Raw genomic sequence first — 23,597 nt, 5'->3', positions numbered from 1 at the left:
TTGTGGTAGATACCAAGTTGTACAATTCTTCGTCACAATATGGAACACCATTTTGGCTGGTCGGCAGGAATGTATCTCTCGGGTTGATGTATCCATTAAAAAAGAAAAAAATATATCTCTTGTCGTTCTTTTTTCTAGTTTTTCGGATTAAATAATAGTGACTCCGAAAATTACATCGACGAACGCGGCCAACCAAGGCTAGGTCAGCAGGCTCAGCTGATTAGCTCCCCTTGTCCAGAGGCACTACCATGTTAGATTCTGAACGGTGACAACGCCATTGGATGTTCGACAAAGAAATCATTATGGATAAATTCAAGGAGCAAGAAATCATTATGGATAAATTCAAGGAGCCTTCAGACTCTTATCTCTTCGTGGATATGGCTCAAGGCTTTCAGATATCTAAAAGCAGGGGACAGGAGCCCCACACCTTTTTTTTTAGTTGGCCCAATGGCCCCCCTCTCTTTTAATCATCTCCTTTCTTTTGTTTTTTTTTTTCGTTCTCGTCCACCATTACACGGCTGGCATCATCATTGGAAACCTCCACTAAAAAGGCAGCCGGTGGGGTGAGGGGAAGAACCGATGGGTGATGTGGTCATGGAACAGCAGCAACAGAGAGAGAAGTCCAGGGTTGTGAAGGTGGACTCGGAGGAATCATGGGACCTCTTCATCTCCCAAGCCAACAGCCGAGGCAGCCCTGTAAGAACCTCCATCCCCTTCACTTTTCCTTGTGTTTGTGTGGATCCTAATCTCTCTAATAGAATAAGTTGGGGTTAGCCATGTACTTTTATGAAGGATTGGCGAAAGATAAGTTGTCTCTAGTTCTCTCAGAGAAGAGGAGAGAGAGAGAGAGGATAAGTTTTCGGAGAACAGGTAAGAGGACTAGCAGAAGTATATAGATGGAGTCTTATCTTTGGTTGAATGGAAGAAGCCAGTTGAAGTTTGGTAGATTTTCTCACTATTGTAAAACAATAAAACTAAGAATATATGTACTTTCTACTAATTAGATCATTCCAAATTATTTTTGCAGGTTTTTGTCCACTTCAGTGCTTCATGGTGTGTCCCATCTCTTGCCATGAATTCCTACTTTGAGGAACTGGCCAGAACTTACCAGGATATTGTGTTTCTCTTGGTAGATGTTGACGAACTCAAGGTACCTTTTTTTCTCCACCTCCATTTTCAAAACAATGATGTTAATTAACAAATTAGGAAAAAAAAACATCTTTAGAAGATTAGATTTACGTTCCTTAAAAAAAAAATGGAAAAAAGATCGAGAATTCTATATTGATGGATCTATTATTAGTACAGTTTTATTTGCTACCATGTTTGATCAATTTTGTGCACTACCTTAACCGGTTAATTGAAAGAATAGGTCCTCCTGCTTGCTAGTGCTTCAATAGTGGCATCCTTCTCATGGTAGGACCCACCTTGGTGATTGAGTTACGAAGAGGTGTCGCGTCTTGTCATACGGTCAGGTGTGAGAACTGTTGCCAGGACCACAATTACGTGTTCAATTATTGATGCATGCCACCATTTTGTGTTTCTCATGGTAAAGAAGTAGTTGGGAGGTCCAGCTCTTCTGTTGTCTTATCACATTCATTCGGATCACTGAAGCATTTTCCTTGGGATATTCTTGCTTCATGTGATGAATTAACGCGCATAAGAACTGCAATATGTCTCAATTATTAGAACATTTTTAAATTATACGTAAAATTTTTTTTTGGGTAACAATTATATGTAATTCTTTGTTTGGATGGTCCTCTGCACTTTTCTTGCGTGATTGAATGATCTAGAACTATTACTTACTTCCTGAATATTACAAGTTATGTACAAGATATTTATACACTATTCGTACGGATTAATAAAATTGATGATGTTCTATGCCACTTTTGTACAAATTTATGTTCTCTGTCTCTCCCATGCTTCGTTTGGTTCATGGACAATTAGAAGTATACCGACAACTTTCTTGCTGTATATAGATATATATCTATAGGTATCTTTTGATCTTTGTTTTAAAAATTTGTATCGTTTGTAGGGAGGAAAATTGAGTCGAGCTTGAAATTGCACTAGGTTTGGATAGATTTAGGCACAACCTAGGTTAGATTTTTTTTTTTCTTCTTTTTTTTGGTTAATTGAGGAGGCTTGGCCATCTGAAAAGTTTTTGTTCAAATGAATATATTATAGGGTCAGAGCTGAAAAAGAAGTAAGAGAAACAAACAAAATAACAAAAGATCCGAAGAGGTTCCAAATCCTGAACAGTTCAAGAGAATTAAAAAAAAAAAGAAAAAATCAGGACAAGCTAAACATATCGATACATAATACGCACGTATTAGATTCACTTCATTTTCCAAGATCTTGTGAGTATTCGTTAACTATGTAAAATTGGAATTCCACTTATAATCACATATGGCTATCCGTAGCTTATTTGGTTTTATTTTTTGATGTTATTAATATAGCATTGGAGGAGTTGAATAAACTAGTTGTCTAATCCTACCTCCCCAACCTGACTAGACTTGGGCAAGCCAACTTGATTTAATTTGAACCCAAGCTCAGAAAATTGAGACAGAGTTATGTTTGGATTAGAGGTGGGTGAGGTTCTAGGTAGAGATCTCAGGTTGTCAAGTTGATTGTGTTGGCCTCCAACTTCATCCGATCCAACTCAATCCAACCCAATTTTGAACCCGAGCTCAGAATATTGAGACTGGGTTACCTTTGGGTCAGAGGTGGTTAGGTTCTAGGTAGAGATCTCAGGTCCTCAGATTGGCAGTGTTGATATCCAACTCGGCCTGATCCACCTGATTCCCACCCTTATCACTCCCACATAGTATACTCTTTTTATGTCTGGAATGCTTAATTTTTCTTCTTTTTTTTTTTTTTCCAATTTGAATTGTTTACCGCGCCAAACTCATGGATATGCTATTAAGTCTTTTAGAACTTTTCTATGGACTATTAGTCCTTTTCATCTACAATTTTCTAAGCTTTTCCCTTCGATACAAGCAATAAACTTGTTGTAATACAGATGTAGTGAATTGGTGTCTTTGGTGGTATATAAACAGGGTGTTGCTTCTAAAATGGGGGTGAAGGCAATGCCTACCTTTGTGCTGATGAGGGATGGAGCAGTGATCACTAAGATTGTTGGAGCAAATCCAGAAGAGATGAAGAAAAGGATAGATGCTTTTGTGCATTCCCTTAGCACTACAAGCACCTTGGAGTAGTTCTGCAGGTTGTCACAACGAGGGGTGATGAGAAAAAAAAAATCATATGGTTGTCTTTGTTGTTTGTGGAAAATGTCAAGTATTTGTAAATAGACTGTAAACTATGTGAGGGTTGTATAATTATGGATCAACTATAAAACTTTTTATTGCTCAGAAAAGGAAGAATTTGGCAACAGATTAGAGGACTGACTGAATTGCTGGAGCATAACAATAAACAATCATGGCTTACAAATCCAAGCATTTAACTGATAAATCCAACTGAGGTGGGAAATTTAGGGATGCGAGGAAATTATTTGACCGTTTTTAAGGTCTCAAAAACTTTACTGAACTTGCTTTTCGACCAGATCAAATTCATTCCAACACTCCCATCCACGTATCACATTCTTAATCTTTTTTTAATAAAACCAAGGGAAGTTCCTCACTCCCTCGATTGCCAGTAAATAAAATCAGCACAAATACACATTAAAATGGGATCCATAACATAAAATCTATAGCTGATGCACATGGTATATATGGGTCGTATTACACGCGAATCCAACCTGTAGATCCTACAAGTCAAAGTAGGACCAGAGTCCGAACAGATTTTGGATCAAATTTTTGCCATTCGGATCTTCTGATTAGTTTAGATCATCCTACATGATCCAACTCGGTCCGACACCAGCGTTAAAACAACTTCTTTCGATTGACTAATGAACTTACATGCTCCCATATCGACTTATTCTCGAGTCCGGGCATGTCACGGGTGTCAAGAATCCCATCTTTTCGTTAAGGCAGCGTGCATCTCTCTTTTTCTTTTATAACAGCCTTCTTAGGTGCTACCCACCTTCTTCCCATAGCCCCACATGCAAGCGAGGAGGGTGCACTTGATGAAGTTATAAAAGGTCAATTAGCAACATCTTCTCTTCTCTCTTTTTTTATTATATTCTTCTTTCTTTTACCCATCCACCCTCTTACTTAGGCTTTCACGTGAAACCATAGAGATCGGTGGACCAACATCCAAAAGCAAAAACAAAACAAAACAAAACAAAACAAAGGAGCCCAACTGTCCCATTCCCCCATCTCTACCCATCCCCATCTTCTTCTCACTGTCTTCCATCCAAACATCTCAAGAAGAGAGAGAAGAAGGAATGTGTTACGTTGGGAAGGCCACCAAGATCTTCTTCTTTGCGGTCGGGGTGATGGCCGTGGGCGGACTCATCCTGGGCTTCGGCCTCCTCCGCCACGGCTGGGCTCACAAAGAGGTCCGTCCATGCCAGTCCAACAGCGCCTGCCACCCCATCTTCCCCGACCCCATCCCGGCCAACACCGCCCCCGCCCCCATCCCCACCCTTACCACCACCACCACCAATCCCCCCGCCACCACCAACCCCACCACCCCCACCACCTCCACCATCAATCCCCCCGCCGCCACCAACCCCGCCACCACCAATCCCACCGCCTCCACCACCCCCACCACCTCGACGGCATTCCCGCCGCTCCTCAGCCCACCCAGCCCCATCTCGGCCACCCTTGGCCCGGTCCACTCGTAGAGGCCCACCCAGCCTTTTATTTGTAGTTGGTTGGACCTCCAGCCCACCTCACAGACTCATGATGGTTCAGCTATTCTTTTATCTCTCTTTAGGTATTTGTTTCTCCTTTAGTTTGTGTTAGCATTTGCATTTCGTTTCATTTTGTCTTCCTTTGCGAGCGAGATAGTGGATGGTGCATGTAAATTGGAGAAGCAGATCATTTCTTTTATCTTACAATGTGAGGAGTACATTCTTAATTTTTGATAGCTGGACTCCTTCTGTGATAGTTCTCTCAACAGCATATCTGCTGGATAGATCGTTGGCTATTTTTGGTTTGTCTATTGTGTGAGACGCTGTGCTTCTCTGGGAGCATGTTGGCATTGCTAATGAAGGGCAACTAGTTTTATGTTCTTTGGATCTGATATGATTTTGGAACTGATTGGATACCTCTTTTCTGATAAATTTGTGCCGGAACTTGGCATAATCTATCTATAACATGAGCGTTATGCTAGTTTTACGAATTTGGGTGGTCAGGATGATGCAAAGTTTGCCAACATATTAACCAGTCTTAGATGGATCTCCATTGCACCCGAGTTGCACCGAGAGCAATTAGGTACACTTTGTTGGCTAATGAACTTGGAACCGAGTGTGAGTTATATCTAACTCCTTCCTCCGGCTTATCACCGGCAGGCCGCTCCAAACTCAACAATGGCAATTAAACACGGAGATTGGCCGCCATGCACCACCTATGTCCACATTTCTTATGCTGTATCTGAACACCAGCTGCTCCACCAAAACCTAGGAAGTATTATTCTCTCGTCAAGTCTTTAGTTATTTGAGCTAATGGGGGTAAACCACATAATCTAAACTCCGTCGAGCTAATGGAATAAGGTACATGTTCATAAAAACCGTGACCAAGGAAAAATACCATATCTTCTAAGGAATTTTTCTTTTGTTTAATTTAATTTTTTGTTCCATCATGTATCTCTTAATAGAGCTTTTAATTTTAGTTTCAAAGTGCTTGAACGCCTAGCTTATAGATGAACCCATGTATATAACTCGGCAATTCTGGTGTCCTATTCTTCTTTCAAATGGAATTCTTGCAGTCACAACCAAAGCTATTCTACAACCCAAATACACAATATGCACAAGTCGCATTGGACTTCTACCAACTCGGCTAAGCCGAAAAGCACCATCCCACAACAGTCCATTAAGCTAATTTCTTCATTTTATTATTCTTATTATTGTGTCTCGAGATTTTGCCAAAAAATGTCAAACAAAACCGGCTTGTATTCCTTCCACACCACCCCCCCCCAAAAACCCAAAAAAAAAGGAAAATCATAGAAAAAGGAGAAACACTTCGCTTAAATATTTGTATCATTCAATTACTTTCCTTTTACGTGAATGAAACCTTTTTTTTTTTTTTTTTGGCCAATTGGATAGAAATACCCTTTGCCTGCCATGCTAGCGCACCAACAGGTAATTTTTTCCAATCTTTATTTCCCATTTTTTTTGCAAACTCAAGTCATACAACTTTTCTTCTAAAGCTACATAAGCTAGGTTTTAGAGTAAGCTTTTAACAAATTTCTGCAATTCCTTGTTTTAACAAACAGTATTTTTTTTTTTTTTTTTCACCAGAGAATTTGGACTACCAGGGCAATGAGACATCACCATCAAGCCATGCATGTAAAGTGGCTTAAACTTAGATCACCAGTCCAATAAAACTATGGTATACTCAATCTGATAGACTTCATGCCACTACAGTACCACACAAAGACATGTCACCCCAGACAACCAGCAGCCACCATCATCTTCCAGGTAAGCAACCGAGATAAATTCTCAGCCCTTCGACAAAGAGAGGCATCAATAAATGGACCTATTTGCATTGACAACATACAACAGAAGCCACCGCTGTCAATTTGATTATACAAGCCATGGAAAATGGTTGGTGCAGCATTGAACTGGATCATGATCAACATGGTAGTGTATCCCTCTCACTGCTAAATGTACACATAACATTGAACATAGTTTCAATAAAATAATAAAAGGGGAGAGCCATTCAATGAACAATCCGGACATAATATGCAGCTAGACAACAGCATAACTTGAAAGTACCGGAGAAAATTCGATAGCGCATTTTATCTGCATAAAAAAGCCAATAACAGAATAATCAGGGCCCCCCTTAGAATAATAATTGGTGCTACTAAGCAACTGCCTCTGGAAATAGTTTTTCTATGGATTAACAGCAGTCCTGCCGAATCATCTGCTCAAATGTACATTCATTCAATAATTATTTCCCGAGAAGCGGATTATAGTGGATAAAGAGTTGCAGAGACAAATTAAAGGATAAAGATTTGTAGCCACATCTAGATAGATAGTCACAATACTGAATAAAACTGCAATTGCTTGCATTTTTTTTTCAAAAAAACAATTTATTTATAGTGTAATTAAGAGCGCACAGACAATTCCTAGGATAAAATTACTGGAGACAAAAAATCAGTAAAAGGCTATTGATTAACTAATTTGTAAATCTCATTAGTATTTTACTGAAAATGTTTGGATAATTTGAGCTTCTGAGTGCATAGAAAAAAGCTTGAATTAAAAAGAAACCAACATAGAACATGAAAAGATAAGCCATAGTTGATTACTGAAGACTCACATTACCTTCGAACTGGATCTCCAAAGAACTGCTCCAAACTCTCAGAGCTGAACACGTTAGAAGCTGTGCGTTCTGGTCTATTAGGCGTAACATGGAGTTCATACTTAATAAACCTCTGGAGACAGAAAACGTGTTATTTGTCTGTGGGGGGGGGAATGTACTTTGGCTACAGCAAGAAAAAGCACATAATGGATCCCTCAAAAAGAACCACAGATTTTCATTTAGCAAATAAAGGCTGAGGAATTCAGAAGGAAAAGAATACAAGTTATTTAACGGCTGATATCAAGTATCAACTAAATTTTGTTAAGATATTTTTAACGTCTTTCTTACAAGGAAACTTGTGCAATACTAACAAAATACTTGCCATGCAACATATCAATAACCACTTTCCTTTAACAATCATTCAAGAGAAGTTTGAGCAGATGTAATGGTATCATGATATACACATGGTTAAAAAATTTAATATGCTAATCAGGATATCAAGGACAAACAAATGTGTACACAACCATATATCAGAAACAAGTGATTCAGTGAAGCCATCGGGAAGTAGTGTTAGATAGCAAAGCACATTGTCATTCATTCAGGAAAAAGTCGTAAACTAGTTGGTGACTTACAGCTAACTGGTGTATAATTTCAGGATTGGTATCAATATGCCAATCTGGCTCCAGTTGTCGAACAAAAGAAATGCGCCCATTCTCTGTGCTACAAAATAGAACCTGCAGGTTTGACACATAATTAGATAGTGATAAAGGAACAAACTAAAGTGATAGAGAAGTGTACAAGGAATTAGTGCAGCAGTGGGACATATGTTGTGAGATATAATAAAAATAGCATCTCTATTTTTTTTTTAACTACAATTTGATTAGTTAGTGATAAAGAAACAAACTAAAAAGTGCTAGACAAGTATGTATGGTTGTATGGAATTAGTTACAGTAGTGGGACATATTCTGTGAGATAACAATAAAAATATAGCATCTCAAATTTTTACTATAGTTTGATTATGACATTTTTGTCCAAATGGAAGTCGACTTCCTTTCTTACCACTACATAAAAGCCGACTTCCTTTCTTATCCTTATGACATAGTTATGCTGGTGGTGAGACTTCGAAGTTTGAAGATGATGTTATGAAATGGAAACATCAATGATCCTGGAAGAACCCTTTTTCTTCTTTCCTTTGTTCAATTCTCCAGAAAATGCTGCCATCTACACACCCCAAAAGTATGGATTGGTGCAACCCAGGCAGCAGCTCAAACATTGTTGTCCATTCTGGCTGTGGGGCAACATGCAGTGCGACCATCATAGCCTGCACCTTCAGTCTTTTAAAGACTATTTGGGTGCAGAACAACATGTTCCAGCATGCGCGCGCGCGCAAGAGAGAGAGAGAGAGAGAGAGAGCATTTGACCTTAGCATTAAGCTTTATAAGTTTCCCAAGATTAAAAAACAAGATGTGAGTTCTAGTGTGGATGTGGGTGTATGTGTAGGGCTAGGTGGGTGCATGAGTGCTTGTGTGTGCATGTGTGTCTGCGTGTGTGATAGAGAGAGCACGAGGTGTTTCCACAAGCTCAGTATAATCATGTAAGTATGATCTCAAGAAATTAGCACATTTAACAACAGATGTTCTTTCCATAAATTCAACCAAATAAATGCAAGGAACAAGTAGTCCTACCTTATCTCTTACCAAACCATTAGTGGTGAAAACCCCAGCATCATTCAATGCCGAAAGAACTTTTTCCTGCACCACCATTTTTGTGTCAATAAACCAACCAAATTTACCTAACCATGACTGACACTCTATCTACATAAACCTTATGCTGCCTACAAGGCTGCAGTAAGATGCTAAAATACTCATTCCTTATTTCCTTACCTACAAGTCTGCAACAAGATTGTATTGAAGTTCTCATTCCTTGCTTTCTTTCTAAAAGTTAATTCAGTAAAAATAACACTACTATATCCAGATACTGCTCTATGAACCTCACAAAAACCATTTGAGTTTAAAAAACTATAAAAAATTTATATTAAAGAAATAATATGACAACCATGTTGCACAAGTGAGTGCAAGCTAAATAAAAGTGCACGCGGACAAAAAGGATTCCCAGATGCAGTTGTGTCTGCACAAGTTTCTGGGTACAAGTAATTTAATAAAAGAAAAGGATAACTTCTTTCCTGCTTCTTAGCCTAGCTCCAGAAAGTTTTAGATGTATCACCATAGTGGAAGATGGGCCTAGAATAATCTAAGGTGAATGAATATATAGGTTAACTATAAAGTTTACAAGGAAAGTTATGAGTGGGAACAAGTCTCTTTCTGACAATTTCTTTATGTCCCACAAGTTACCTCATAAGAAAGCAAAACTATTTGGAAACTAAAGGGGCTCAAAAGTTCAAGTTAAAACAGAAATTAGATCAGATATGGTGTAAGGTATTTGTATCTTCATTGGCATGCGAAAGCACCGCTAATGGGCCTGCACCAGCCCAAGATCCATTGAACTGGGTTGAAGCCAAGACAAAATGGGTTCTGGAGTGAACTCTGGCCAGGAATTAAAATGTAGGCCTCGGTTGAATAAAGGCCAGGCTTGGGATAACAATGACCAAACTCATTCCCTCTCCATCTCTCTTGCTGTCTGCACCCCCTCACCCATCTTCCCTGCAGGCCAAGAAGGCCTGGCCAGACTGACTTCAAACCTTATCCTTTTAAGGGCCTGAGCATAAACATCTCCATTTATTTTGAGCTTGGGAATTGGGATGGCTTGACCCAAGCCCATCTGGAAGCAGCCCTACAAGCAAAGAAGCAACTTCTCAAGTGTTTTAAGTTACCACCTAGGATGAAATTATAATACCCAGAAATATTTATATTAAAGATAGTAATTTGAAAAGCTTCAGTGTACAATGCCAGCATAGATAAATTCTATTTTATTAAAGGCAAGACATAAATCCTCGGAAAAGGATATCACTATAACAAGTTAACAAGTCAAGCACACACCCCACTTTCATCATCAAGAATTCTTTCCATGAGATAAACATCACAGAATTTTGTGATCTCCAAAAGCACTTCCAACACAGATGACTTCACAGTTGCATGTCCCTGCCACAACAAACAAGAATATCATTAATTAGTTGACTTTTGTAATTGAAGAAAGAGAAGACAGAGGCGTATTAGCTAACCTGAAGCTCTTCTGGAGTTGTTTCCTCAAGAATTACACCAAGTAACCGGCAGGTGACCTAGTATTGGTTAATTTGACACTGGTATAAGCATGATATGTGCATCAAGCAATAATAAATAATAATATAACTTGATAATGAGTCAAAAGTAAATTTATTTTGTCCATCAATGTTAATGTATGTTGCAACATCAGCATTAGGTCACTTCAATTGTAGATGAACATATTGTATGATCAACCTAAAGAGACACTTCATCACTCAAAATACGCATCTAGCATGTTGGAGGAGTATATTACAAGTAATGAACTGTAGGTTGAAAAATGATATAAACAAGTCTGGCTCAAAGCTGGAGCCATTTTATTTAGACATGTCATATTTGCTGGATAGAGACAATTGCAATGATATACCACTAGGTTCCTTTCAAAATCAACATAACACCTATAAGCAGCAGCATGTGCCTCACAATGTTGCCTGGCTTATTGCAAGTTCTGTAGGCTAGTTTTTTGAAGGCTTTTGTTTGTCCAATGAGTGCATGTCAATAAACTCAGCAATAGCCTTGAAGAAAGATTTGAAGAAGAGATCTGTGAATCAAATGGAAAACTGACACGCCCCTAGTTTTTATTCTTCAATTTGTAGAAAACTGCAAAATTCTCCACCTAGTCTTTCACTTTTTTGCAGTGTAGATCAAAAGCACTCTGCCCAAATCTCACCACCCATCATTCATCACCACCTCATAGCCATAATGTCATGCCAATCATATATTGGAAATGCTTTCCTTCCCCACTAACATAATGGCAACCTGCCTAGGTGCCACCACCATGCAGTGGAAAAACCATTATAGGAAAAGGAAATGCATACCACCTTTCCATTGGAACACTATGGTATCCGTACAGTACCGATACTGTATCGACACTAACATTGTCCAAAAAATTGAAAAACCATCAGTATCAACTAGTATGGTCAGGAACAACACTGCTGGGATGCATAGATGCGGATTGGTAGAGACTGGTATATACCGGTACAGCTGTTTTGGCATCCTCGCACCCATACGAGTGCCAGTTTCATGCTAGAACGGTACGGTTTTGGTTGTACCATCCCATTTTGAAGGTTTTTAAAACCATGAGTCAATGACATTACTCCAACAACCACTCATTCAAGACATCAAGTATCTTGGTGTATGTCAGAAACCATGGCCAAAGACCCACTAGCTACACCAAATTGTGCAAACACTCAATGCCCCATGATTAGCTACCAACTCCTTGAAAATACCTCACTCTTATTTCTTTGTTTACTATCTGCAATCATATATTCACCTAAATTAACCACCGAAGAATCTTACCAGAAGAACTAAAATTTCCATTTTAGCACCTCAAAGGAATAATTAACTTTAAGAGTTAGAATGAAGGGACCATATGTTTCCCATAAACTGCCCGCCACTCTATGCAATCTTGTTCATTTCTACGATATAATCCTATGGCACATTCTTTGTTTCCTTTCAAGTACCTTCAACTTATCAAAGTGACCTTCTCAACTATACAAGAACTTTTGACTAACTGCAATTAGGTAAAAGTACTGAGAATACCAGCCCCCTCTTATATAAGGTCCGATCAAGGCTAGCCTTCCATCCATCCCATCCTTGTCAACTTATTTCTACCTTGTAACTCCACATCCATTAACAATGAGAAAAATTAAATTATTATAAGTTCAAAGAAATTTATGGAGCAGATAGAGTTGGAGGAAATTCTTTTTCAAGGAGAAAGTTCGGTACTAGTGACAATTTGTATATTCTTAAGAATGCTTAAAATTTGCCTTAGATTATGCACATTAGTTTAGATGAATAAAGTAGGGCCAGAATTTATATTATGAATAAGACTCCCAAATTCGAAATTCCTGAAATTTGTCAATCACTTGGCAGGATTTGCAAATCTTGCTGCAGGAGTCAAAAAATTAAAATTGCATTGCTTTGTACTCACATTTTTCACTGATTTGCATATAAGTTTGACATGCATACAGAAAACAAAATACAGATATTTATATCAACTGTTTGCAACATGCTTCGCTTTTTTTATAGTAAAGAAACAAACATGAATTTTCACAAATTTAACAAAACAACTATGCAAATCACTCTAAGCTACATGATAGAGAAAAGATTTAGCAAGTTTGTTGGAGAAAGGAGCTTATAAAGTGAAAGTTTTAGAAACACCAAGTACCTTTCTTCCTTCACTCAATTTATGCCTCACAACTTGCTCCAGAGTGAGCTGTAGAGACAAAACCACCACATATAAACTTTAGTCAGCTGCAAGTAAGCATGAGGTAGGTTAAAATGAAAGAATAATAACAAACACCTTCACTGGCTGGAAGAACTCATCAACTACATCTTGCACTCTTGAATCTGCAGAGGATGAGCAAAGTTCAGAAGATGGCACAGGTGCTCTGGCATTAGGAAGGCCATTTGAGCCATGGCGTCTGCGTTGCCTTCTTTGTTGATCTGTAGGAGCTCTCAAAAGCTTCCAGGCAAAAACAAGTGCAATGGCAAAAGCAGCAAGTGTTGTGATAGATCGAAGTTTCTGAAAAGAATAAAAAAATTAAATACAACTCAAGATTTGATATGAAGACATTTTTATCAGAAAGATTACACGTAAGCTCAGTGAACATAATGTTACCATACATAATTTAAAATCCACAAAAATGAAAAAGACATCCATAAGTGTTGGACAACCCAAAATGCAACTTTATGCATCTAAAAATTATATAAATAACTTCAGAATTTTGAACATCGATCCAAAGTAACCTACATAAAGACCATATCATTCTGCATATGAACAGTGGAAAATTATAAAAAGAAAATACTATACCCAAATTTATCCAGACCTACCATTCTCTGCAGTCTAGATTTGATTAGTACTGAGATTTTCAGCATTCATACAGATACTAAAATAGCAAATGACTTTTCTCGTATCATTAGAGTAAGATGACTAAAGTCAAGAGGCAAGATGATTAGGTGGTGAAATACTGAAGTTAATGAATTTAGCTCTTCCTGAAAATGTTCAAGGCAGCTGAGAGACAAAGTAAAGAAAGATCAGTGGAGCTACATCATTAGAGCAAGATCATAAAACTATATTCTCCATTTCAAAATGAGTTTTGGGAAGGCGGGTTTCTTAGTCAAATCTAAACACCAAAAAAGGATCCTCAATCAGCTATATCCTCCATTTGCCAATGAGTTCCAGAGATGTGGGAGGTGGGACTCTTCTTCAATGATGATTATGAAATTCAACGTTGGCAGGCTGGCTAAAGAAATTAAAATGGAAGGCAGAGATTATTTTGGTGCCTAACATATTACAGTAAATTTTGGAGAAAAATACTAGAAATTACAGCATGAATTTTGCACAGTAACAGTTTATATTTAAGAATTTTAAATCAAAATAATGACTTCCCACAGATTTTTTTTCTATGATTTCATCATTCTGGTAGGCTCCAACTTCATCAATAAAAATGAAATTGAGAAGTTTCTGTTCTGATGGAGAGTGCAAGAATGTATTAGGAAGAATAGAATAGCAATTTTTTTCTCTTTCACTTTGAAAAGAGACTACTAGGTAATGCATTTTTTGCTTCATTATTGAATGGACACTAATCTCACAGCCCATTTCATAAGGTATTCATGCATACATATATCAAATGGGACACATCTAGAGGCATCCACAACTTTCCCAATTACACAAGTAAACTCTTCTTTCAATAAATAGGTGAACATGATACAAAGGATAGCCAATGCAATTTGGTCGGTTGCATGGAATGAAACAAATAGAAGAATTTCAACAAACTTCCTCGAAATGGAGAGAATCGGAATATCATTTTTGTTGATTATCTTCATAGATAAGTTCCTTATGTGGTTTACCAGATTGTCTTAGGTACAAATATTTACATGGACTTGGGTATGAATGTCAAGGGCAAATATATGTCTGAATGTTAGATCCTTCTAATATTTAAGACGTTCTTCTAGTGGGCCCATTCTAAAACATCATACTTTAGGATAAACCAAAGATTCCAGATAATATTTTTGGCATCTTATGATGTATAATTGTATATATGCACATTAGCCACAAAGTAAGGTACAAGACTTGCTAATATCTATCAATTTAAGGTGTATCAGGCCATACCAGGCTAGTGCAGTATGATGGAAAGTCTCAATCTATTGCCACTAGATCTATAGAGAGTGACAATGAAGGTTACTTATTATGTACATTCATATGTATGCGATACATACTTATGTATGCAAGCATGTAGTAGCCCACCATCATTGAATGACATACATTATTAGGAGGCTAAGAAGGACTGTAACTAATATTGGTCTTCTATAATTTATGGAAAGGCGAGACAACTTTTCATATGTTCTTTAATTTCTGATCTTCTGGATGTATCCTTCATTTAGGTATAAACAATTCTTGTAACTCATGGGTGGTCTTTTCAAGATTATTTGAAATCAATTTAGGTAAGATTAACCCACAATGATATGTTTTCCAACTTAATTAAAACTGGTAGTATTAATTTAATGGGATGCAATCCAAAATAATCTAGGTTTAGTATGAGCAAGTGCATATCTTTATGGTTAATTTAGCATATATCTGTGTATACCATACAATATACGAATAATGTAGATGTTTGTTCTTGTGTTGGTGCATGCTGATATATAGCACAATATAATATGCTACACTATGACATGTTGGCCTGCCATACACATGTAGGCCCAAGTGGACATACGGCCCCTCCTTCATACTGTTCTAGAAGCTGTATTATTTGTTGCTAGCAGGTTTTCCTTCCCCTTGCAGCATTATTCTTTTTCCTTCTTTATCTACATAACCATTGAGATAAGGAACAATTTAACTTATTTTCGTGATAAATTAACTTTGCTTCATTTCTAATAAAGTGAGAGAAGAAATTGTCTTAGAGGGGAATCTTGTTTTCCAATGTTTGGTGGTGAAATGGAGAAAATTTTCAAGAGAATATATAGCGTAGAAATATTCTTTAACTATGCTAAAATTTTCCTCACCAAAAGGTTGAAACTGTGAGAAGAAATCAAAGGGTTGTATCTCTCTGGAGATCTGGATCAGATAAAGCAAAACCACTCGATTCATTACCCCCTCTGCAAAACCAAAGGATAAAATTTTCCCTCTTTCTCTTTGATTTTCTCCGTGTCACCAAACAATAGAAAAGTTCTTCTTCTTCTTCTTCTTCTTCTTCTTCCTTTTGCATCAGTGAAAAGTTGATATTTCCTTGACATTCTCAGCAACCATATACGGAGTAGAAGCATGGCAAAAATCTAAAAGAAAAGTCATCTTACACCAAAAAAAATTGAACCTTGGCTATCAAACTACCTCATCAGCATCAAAAATCACCATTTTTGACAAAATCTGAAAGTACCCTTTAACCCCACAAAGGACAAACAATTTAACAACGTCCAGAAAACCCTAACCAATTACCAATTCCACTTTATATTAGCAACACCCACAAGCCAGATCATACAACACAAACAGAACGGTAGAACCTATGAAGAAACACAAATCAAAGCAAGCACTTTTAGTCCAGGTGAACAAGGCAGACGAATTGAGAACCTGACGATCGACAGTGAAGGGGAGGCGTTCGGAGAGCTCCGCGAGCGACGCCATGAACCGCTGGATCAGATCGGCCAGCTCCTCCTCCTTGGCCGTCTTTGCTGCGGAGGAGACCGATTCCGCCATCGGAAAAAGGTGAGACCACCGATAGCGTCTCAGAGAAACCCTAGGATTCTCGAATCGGCCATTTCCGTCGCCGAATTCCTCTCAGGAAACCCTAAAAGTGGAAAGCGCTTTGGATTCAGACTTGGACGAGATGTGATTCTCGGACAGCGCTGGTCAGCAGGTTAGACCTGGAGAGGAGAAAATTACAACCTTCCACCGGAAAATTGATGCAATAAAGCACTGTCTAGAATTGATTATTATGCGGACCCCAAAATGGACCAACCAAAGAGTTGTGGACGCCTGTACGGATAGAGTCAAGGGGTTCCGTGGATAATCTATGTGACTTGTTATTGCTAGCGGACAATAGTTTGACACGTGCACACAGGAAGAGGAAGACTGTTCTCTTTTCTTTTCTTTTTTTTTCTTTTCTTTTCTTTTCTTTTTTTGGTAAACAATTTTTTTTTTGATAAATGCATTTAAGGAACAACGTATGAGAAAGCTAAACCGCAGGAAATAAAACTGTTGCGGCCAATCTTCTCATCATCCGATCATCGGTGTCATATACCTACAAAAAAAGTCCACACAGATCGAAGATGCTTTCGGTGGAGACCCTCCGATGATCAAGTCAGAGAGGAGCCTAGGCAACAGTGGAAAATCAGGGGCTTAACGGGAGAGGGAAAGAGAGCTCAAGAGCTAAAAGGCGCTTCTTGAGGCCCAACCTTTGGGACCTTAAAACTTGGAACTTTAGGACTTGAGACTTACCAATACTGTTGCCTTACTCCTTTTTATAGTAGAATGCGGTAGGATCCCATCATTGATGGTGCAGACAATTGAGGAGTTGTCAAATCACCGCGGACTGTCAAATCATCGTGGGCTGTCAAGTCACTGGGATCAATTTATGTCCTTGACAGGACAATGCCCCAGGGCGGTCATGCCACATGTCCTGGATAGGACAACTGCCCATAGCGGCTGTACGGCGTTTGGGTGGGCTGGCCGACTATATGTCAGTATTCGACTGTCGAGACGTCGGGTGATGACCCAGGGGCATCATCGGCTGGTCTGGTACCCAGCGGAAGTCGGGTGTTGGCTACCACCCCCGACGGCGGGTCGGTGATTTGGGCTCGGCCGCTTGGCCGGTCGGGAACAGTATGAGTTTGTTCGGCCGACATACCTTCGATCGGATATCATCGAAAGCCATTATCGGCAGTCATTGTCGGAGCTGTCGGTCGGTCCAGTCGGTAGAGTCGGCGTAGAGGGATCGGTCGGTATATCCCAACAGTTGCCCCCCCACTCCTGAGTCAGATGTCGTGTTGGCCAGCATTTCCACGTGGGCGGCGGCTTCAGGCGAAAGGAGTGGTCATCCATCACGTCGTACTCTGACTCTGGCGACTGTACCAATGAGCGATCCGGTGTCAGACGTCCCTTTGGAAACGTGAACTGCCGTCTCCTTGGGAATGCGGATCGTCGTCTCCTTGGGAACACGAACCGCCGTCTCCTTGGGAACACGAACCGCCGTCTCCTTGGAAACATGAACCGCCGTCGGTTAGTGAATCCCGAGACGCGCCACGTGTCAGGGAGCTATTGGGCTGGAACTGTTCACGCGGATGGAGGCGACGTGGCTCGATCTGGGGGCAGGTGCGTCGAACCGTCGGACTGAGAGAGGGCTCAGGTGCTACCACATGTCGGCATCCGAGAAGCCCTCATTCGACGCGCTTTCATCTCGACCGTTGAAAGGCCTTATATATATGCGGCCACTTACATCCGAAACTTCACTTTTGCTGCAGATCTGCTCCTGGCGCTGAGGCTTTGTCGAGTTGTCCCCCAGTCCCAGGTAGTTGTCTTCGTGCTCTCCCTTTGAAAGCTCCTTTCGAAGTTTTCCTTTCTGTGCATGTTTCTTTGCCTTCTTTCTTCTTTGCCATTTTTTTCTTTGTTCTTCTTTCTGGGGCTAGCATTATGGCTAGGACTTCTCCTCGAGGAAGTCAGTCGGGTTCCCCGACCGACGATTCCCGATTGACCCCGGAGGTGAAGGCTTTTTCACTTTCGGGGTAGAACGTCGAACAGCTCAGGGAGCAATACGGTGTCCCGGAGCAGTTCGAACTCTTCACCCCTGGGGCCGAGGGTTGGGTTAACAACCCACCTTCGAGCCAGGTGGCTTTCTATGTCGAGGACCTTCGGGCAGGTCTTCGCTTTTCGATTCTGGAGTTCGTTCGGAATGTCTTAGATTACTACGGGCTTTGTTCGGCACAGCTGGCGTCGAACTCAGTCCAGTTGATAATTAGTTTTGCATTGCTGTGTCGGCTTTTGCCGATCTTTCCTCGTATTTCTCTCTTCCGGGCATTCTTCGTCCTTCGACCCCATCTGAAAGCCCGAGGGTGGTGGTTCTTCAATCTCCGGAAGGGTCTTTCGTTCATCATCGGTCTTCCATCATCGATCCACGGGTGGAAGAACCAATTTTTCTTTGCTTCCTTTTCGCGACCTTGGGGGTTCCCTTCCCGCTGGGGCGACCCTCGGACCCAACCGAACGAAAACAGTCGGATGGAGGATGGGGACCGAGAGGACTTTCACCGACTGAAGGATGTGTCGGTGCCGAAGCAGAAGGAGCTCGTCATCGAGCAAGCTCTGTACGATGCCGGCCTGAGTTCGGTTCCCCGTTTAGGTACATCTCGATCTGTCGGTCATCCTTTGTCTTTTCTGTCCGTCTTTGGACTTGTGCTGACCCTTTGTTAAAATTACAGAGATGCCGCCGAGAGTGAGGCTGATCGATACCGACATTCGGCAACATGCGGCGAGGAAGAGACCGGCACCCGAGGCCAGACCTTCGCGGCCTCCCAAAAGGCCTCAGATAGCATCGTCGACCGACATTGCGACGGTGGTAGTGCAGCCCGACACTGAACATGCATTGGGTTACGAAACAGTCATCGCCCTGTCGGTGCCAGTGGTGCCACCCGAAGCACCATCCGAGGAAGGGGCGGTTGAGGGGGCAGTCGAAGGAGCGTCGGCCCCCCCACCCACGGAAGAGGTTCGGGCCGAAACACGTGAGCTTGAACGACCTGTGGCGGTGGGCGTCGCGGCCTCAAGAGGGACCCAATCGAGCTCGAGCTTCTCGTCCCTCTCTGATTTTCGGGCCTGGGCAGCCGAACGAGGGAAGGCTCCGATGGCACCGGGCGATGACACAAGGTTGGCCGGCCGCGCTGCATCATCCGACGCTCAACTTTTCGAAGGAGCGTCGGCCCTGGCCAACCATGATTTGGCCAGGAGGTTGTGCCAGGCGACCATTCTCCCGACCGACCGGGAGATCATGAAGAGTTGGCTGGTGTCTGACATGCTTTCTTCTTTTTATCCGACTATGATCCAGGTGAGCTCCTCCTCTTTCCTCTTCATTATCATTTTCTATTAGTCCAGTTTTCTGACAACCGACCTTCTGCCTATAGCTGATTTACAATATGTCCGAGCTGGAGGCTGGGTATCGGAGATTCGGTGACTTTCGGGCGGCCTGAAAGAGAAGGGCCGAGATCGTTGAGGCTGAGAAGGCGACATTGGTCGACCAGTTGAAGCTGTCGGTCGACCGTGAGGCTAGGCTCGAGGAGGAAGTCTCCCGGCTCACCAACAGCCTAGCCGCCTTGGAGGCCGAACTTCAGTCGGCTCGCGAGCAGATCCAGCGCAAGACCCGCTCCGTTCACCGACTGCGGCAGGAGCGGGACGGCTGCATCAGGGAGCTCGAGGTCGAGCACGAACAGCTTCGCGTCAGCCTGGAGAACCTGGTCAAGGTCGAGGAGAACTTGTCCTCTGCCCAAGCCAACGTCGACATAGCGAAGGCGGAGGCAGAGTCGGCCAAGGAGGTGCTGAGTCGGGTGGTGGAGGACTTTCGTGGCTCGGACGAGTATCGGGAGGAGCTCCTCGAGAGCGGCTTCGCCTCCTATCGGGTGAGGTACGAGGATGCCTGAGATGCGATTCAGAATCTACACCCAGAGCTTGACTTGAGCGGCATCGTCCCTCCAGGGTCAGAGGACCAAGCCGTAGAGGAGGAGGCCGATCCACTGCCGACGGAACGAGTTACCGAGGATGAGGTGGCTCCAATCCCCGATGTCTCTCCGACCCGAGCAGGCACGTCGGTTGCTCCCGAACTCCACCCGATGCAAGAAGTTGACTCCGACGAATAGTCGGAGTATCCACCCATTATCTTTGTATTTTCATTTTTTGTTTAGTCTTTGATATCTGTAATTGGATTTCATTTCAATTTTGTAATCGTGCTTCGACCCAATTTTGTAATCGGGCTTCGGCCCAATTTTGTAAGTTGTTTAAACTTAACAAAATCAAAGACTTTTCATATTTTTCTTGCGTGTGGTTGAATGTGTTTGACCGTCTGAGCCATCTCTGAGTGCATAGGTCATAGCTCCGATGTATCCCACTAGGACGCTCAGTAGGGTCTAGCGTAGCCGATCAAGGTAGTCAGTAGCATGCGCCGTGCCAAGGACAGCGCAAGCCTTGATTGTAGGCCGGCGTCCTGACTGTCATACAGACAGCGTAGGACCCGATGGTCGAGCGTCGCACCGATTGTAAGTCGAGTGTCCGCTGTCCGAACCTTGGTCGGGCGTGTATGTCGGGCCGAGTGTCGGCCGATTACCGGTTGTAGCTCGTTGGACAGGATAACGATGATAAGTCAAATGTCCGTTGTCCGGCCCTTAGTCGGGCATGCACGTCGGGGGTATGATAAACGGTGGCAAACCAAATATCCTTCGATCGATCGTAACCAAGTCGGTATGACATAAGCTGAATACCCGTTGCCCGAACCTTGGTCGGGCGGGTACGTCGCAGTGAATGATAAACGGTGGCAAGCCGAATATCCTTCAACTGGTCGTAATCGAGTCAGTTTGTCGTAAGTCGAATACTCGTTGCCCAGACCTTGGTCGGGCGGGTACGTCACGGTCGTCTTGGTGTTTTGCCTTTCTCAGTCAAAGCTAAGTGGGCAAGTTAGCCAGCCGCATTGGTCAAAGCCCTTTGCCTTTAGAGGCGAAGGTCGTTGGTTCGGTGATCGAGCCGTGGGCTCGACAATCGAGTCATAGATTCGGCGATCGAGTCGTAAATTTCCGACGAGACGTTGGAACCAAGTCAGGACGTCGAGGCTCGTATTTCTGACACGGGCCGACCTTCGGTGAGGAGACAAACTTTGTAGACTCTGGAGTTTTAAAATTGTATTGTATTCTGAGTGAGAAGGGCGTACAGGATTCATTGGTAATACAATTTCAGGTTGTCAGCATTCCAAGTCCGGAGAATGGCCGTCCCTTCCAGGGTTTCAAGTCGGTAGGCACCTGACCTGCAGGTGTCTGCAATCTTGTAGGGTCCTTCCCAGTTTGGGGACAGTTTCTCTTGATCCTGAGGTTTCGAGACTTCCGCCTTCCTCAAAATCAGGTCTCCAGGTCTGAAAGATTTTGGCCTAACTTTGACGTTGTAGTATCGGGCCACTCTTTGTCGATAGGAAGTCATGTGGAGTTGAGTTTCGCGTCGGAGCTCGGGCAGGAGGTCCAAGTCAGCTCTCCGACACTCGGAGTTGCTCGATTCACAGTATTGCTCAATTGTAGTTGATGGTAGCTCGATCTCCAGTGGGATCATTCCCTCCATCCCATAGGCCAGGTTGAAAGGAGATTCTCTGATCGGGGCCCGGGGTATCGTTCGGTATGCCCACAGGATCGAATGCAATTTTTCGACCCAGAGACCTCTGGCTTCATTCAGTCGAGTCTTCAATCCATGCAGAATGGTTCAGTTGGTAACTTTGATTTTCCCGTTGGACTGTGGATGGCCGATCGAGGTCAGTCTGTGCGTGATATGAAATCTCGCACAAAACTTTTTGAAATCATTATTGTCGAACTATCGCCCATTATCGGTGATGATGGTGTGCGGTAGTCTGAACCTAAAGATGATGGACTTCTGGACAAAGTCTTCCATCTTACGCTCGGTAATTTACGCCAGGGGTTCGGCCTCCACCCACTTGGTGAAGTAGTCGATCGCGATAACTATAAACTTTCTTTGGCCAGACACCGGAGAAAAATGGCCGAGTATATCGATCCCCCATTGGGTGAAGGGCCAGGGGGTGATAATGGCAGTCAGTTGGTTGGCGGGCTGGTGTTGCAAGTTGGCGTACTTTTGACATGGCTCATACCTCCGAACCAAGTCAGCCGCATCTTTCCTCATGGTGGGCCAGTAATAACCCTGCTGCAGGATTTTGTAGGCCAAGGATTTGCTCCCCAGGTGACTCCTGCAGATCCCTTCATGCACCTCCCTGAGTGCGTAGTCTGCATCTGTCGGTCCCAGGCACCGTAGCAAGGGAAGGGAGAACGACCTTTTGTAGAGTCGTCCGTCCATCATTACATACTGGGAGGCCGCCCATCGGAGTCGCTTGGCTTCCGTGGGATCTTCGGAGCTGGTTCCGTCGGTCAGGTACTGAACGATCGGTCCATTCAGCTTGGCTCGGTCATCAGTTGTGGTACCTCCTCAGCCCTATCGATGCTCGGTTGCTCGAGACTCTCCACAAGTGTCCCATCCAAAGTGCCATAGGCAGATGTCGCAAGCCTGGAGAGTGCGTCGGCCTGAGCATTCTCCGATCAGAAAATATGGGAGATCTCAAAATACTTGAAGTGTGCCACGAGATCTCTCACCTTCTGAAGATATTTCGCCATGATTGGGTCTCGCGCTTCAAATTCGTCTTTGACCTGCCCCACAATCAGCTGAAAGTCGGAGAAGACTTTGAGGTAGTCGATCTCGAGCTCCTTCACCACTCTCAAGCTAGCGAGAAGCGCTTCATACTCAGCTTGATTATTGGATGCTTTAAAGTTGAATTGGAGGGCGTACTCGGTAACCACTCCCTTCGAGTTGGTGAGCAAGAGTCCGGCCCCGCTCCCTTGGGCATTGGAAGCTCCATCTATATGTAACACCCAGGTTGACTCGGGGTCAAATTCAGAAGTCGCAGCTTCTTTGGAGCTCTCGTCTTCCGACGTTTGGTCGGCTGTTGGGCATTCTGCAATAAAGTCGGCAAGGATTTGGACTTTCAGAGCAAGTCGTGGTCGGTACTGAATGTCAAACTCACTCAGCCTCACCGCCCATTTTGCCAGTCGTCCTGATGTGTCGGGGTGGTGGAGGATCGCCCTCAGGGGTTGGTTGGTGAGGACCACGATGGCATGTGCTTGAAAATACAGACGGAGTCGTTACGTGGATGTGTCTAAGGCAAATATCATCTTCTCCGCCCTTGAGTATCAAGTTTTAGCCCCGCGGAGCACTTTGCTGGTATAATATACAGGCTGGTGAGTTCGGCTCTCGTTCTCCCGGACGAGCACCGAACTAATAGCCTCCGGG

At 42.6% G+C, this 23,597-nt stretch overlaps 2 protein-coding genes across 5 annotated transcripts; one reads left to right on the top strand and one right to left on the bottom strand.

Moving 5' to 3' along the window:
* The first annotated feature begins 410 nt into the window (after positions 1 to 410).
* LOC105052652 (thioredoxin-like protein CXXS1) lies at positions 411 to 3,387 on the top strand. Its single transcript, XM_010933544.4, has 3 exons — positions 411 to 696; positions 1,028 to 1,150; positions 3,054 to 3,387. The coding sequence occupies exons 1-3, from the start codon at positions 580 to 582 to the stop codon at positions 3,210 to 3,212; spliced, it is 399 nt and encodes a 132-aa protein (XP_010931846.1). The 5' UTR covers positions 411 to 579; the 3' UTR covers positions 3,213 to 3,387.
* Positions 3,388 to 6,583: 3,196 nt separating this feature from the next.
* Positions 6,584 to 16,490, bottom strand: LOC105052651 (peroxisome biogenesis protein 22). Of its 4 annotated transcripts, none has more exons than XM_010933537.4 (9): positions 16,146 to 16,485; positions 12,882 to 13,103; positions 12,747 to 12,794; positions 10,540 to 10,596; positions 10,358 to 10,459; positions 9,047 to 9,112; positions 7,994 to 8,095; positions 7,380 to 7,494; positions 6,584 to 6,862 (listed from the first exon to the last, which is right to left on the bottom strand). In XM_010933537.4, the coding sequence occupies exons 1-8, from the start codon at positions 16,269 to 16,271 to the stop codon at positions 7,381 to 7,383; spliced, it is 837 nt and encodes a 278-aa protein (XP_010931839.1). In that variant the 5' UTR covers positions 16,272 to 16,485; the 3' UTR covers positions 6,584 to 6,862; position 7,380. The 4 variants fall into 4 exon arrangements, with proteins under 4 accessions (XP_010931839.1, XP_073100409.1, XP_010931841.1 ...); XM_073244308.1 differs by having other exon boundaries at positions 7,385 to 7,494; positions 16,146 to 16,483; XM_010933539.4 differs by lacking the exon at positions 9,047 to 9,112 and having other exon boundaries at positions 7,385 to 7,494.
* Positions 16,491 to 23,597: the final 7,107 nt, after the last annotated feature.

The sequence above is a fragment of the Elaeis guineensis genome, chromosome 10 (assembly GCF_000442705.2).
Source record: "Elaeis guineensis isolate ETL-2024a chromosome 10, EG11, whole genome shotgun sequence".
Classification (NCBI taxonomy): Eukaryota; Viridiplantae; Streptophyta; class Magnoliopsida; order Arecales; family Arecaceae; genus Elaeis; species Elaeis guineensis.
The sequence above is the reverse complement of the archived record's forward strand: the minus strand, read 5'-3'. Positions and strand labels throughout refer to the sequence as shown.

What these genes read in the sequence shown, in the direction of transcription:
- LOC105052651 (XM_010933537.4), bottom strand. Translation starts at nt 16,271, where the DNA reads ATGGCGGAATCGGTCTCCTCCGCAGCAAAGACGGCCAAGGAGGAGGAG. An exon ending in CCTTCACTGTCGATCGTCAG is followed by an intron (nt 13,104 to 16,145) that starts GTTCTCAATTCG and finishes TATTCTTTTCAG; the next exon opens with AAACTTCGATCTATCACAAC. An exon ending in AAATTATACACCAGTTAGCT is followed by an intron (nt 7,495 to 7,993) that starts GTAAGTCACCAA and finishes TTCTGTCTCCAG; the next exon opens with AGGTTTATTAAGTATGAACT.
- LOC105052652 (XM_010933544.4), top strand. Translation starts at nt 580, where the DNA reads ATGGGTGATGTGGTCATGGAACAGCAGCAACAGAGAGAGAAGTCCAGG. An exon ending in CCAACAGCCGAGGCAGCCCT is followed by an intron (nt 697 to 1,027) that starts GTAAGAACCTCC and finishes TTATTTTTGCAG; the next exon opens with GTTTTTGTCCACTTCAGTGC. An exon ending in TAGATGTTGACGAACTCAAG is followed by an intron (nt 1,151 to 3,053) that starts GTACCTTTTTTT and finishes GTATATAAACAG; the next exon opens with GGTGTTGCTTCTAAAATGGG.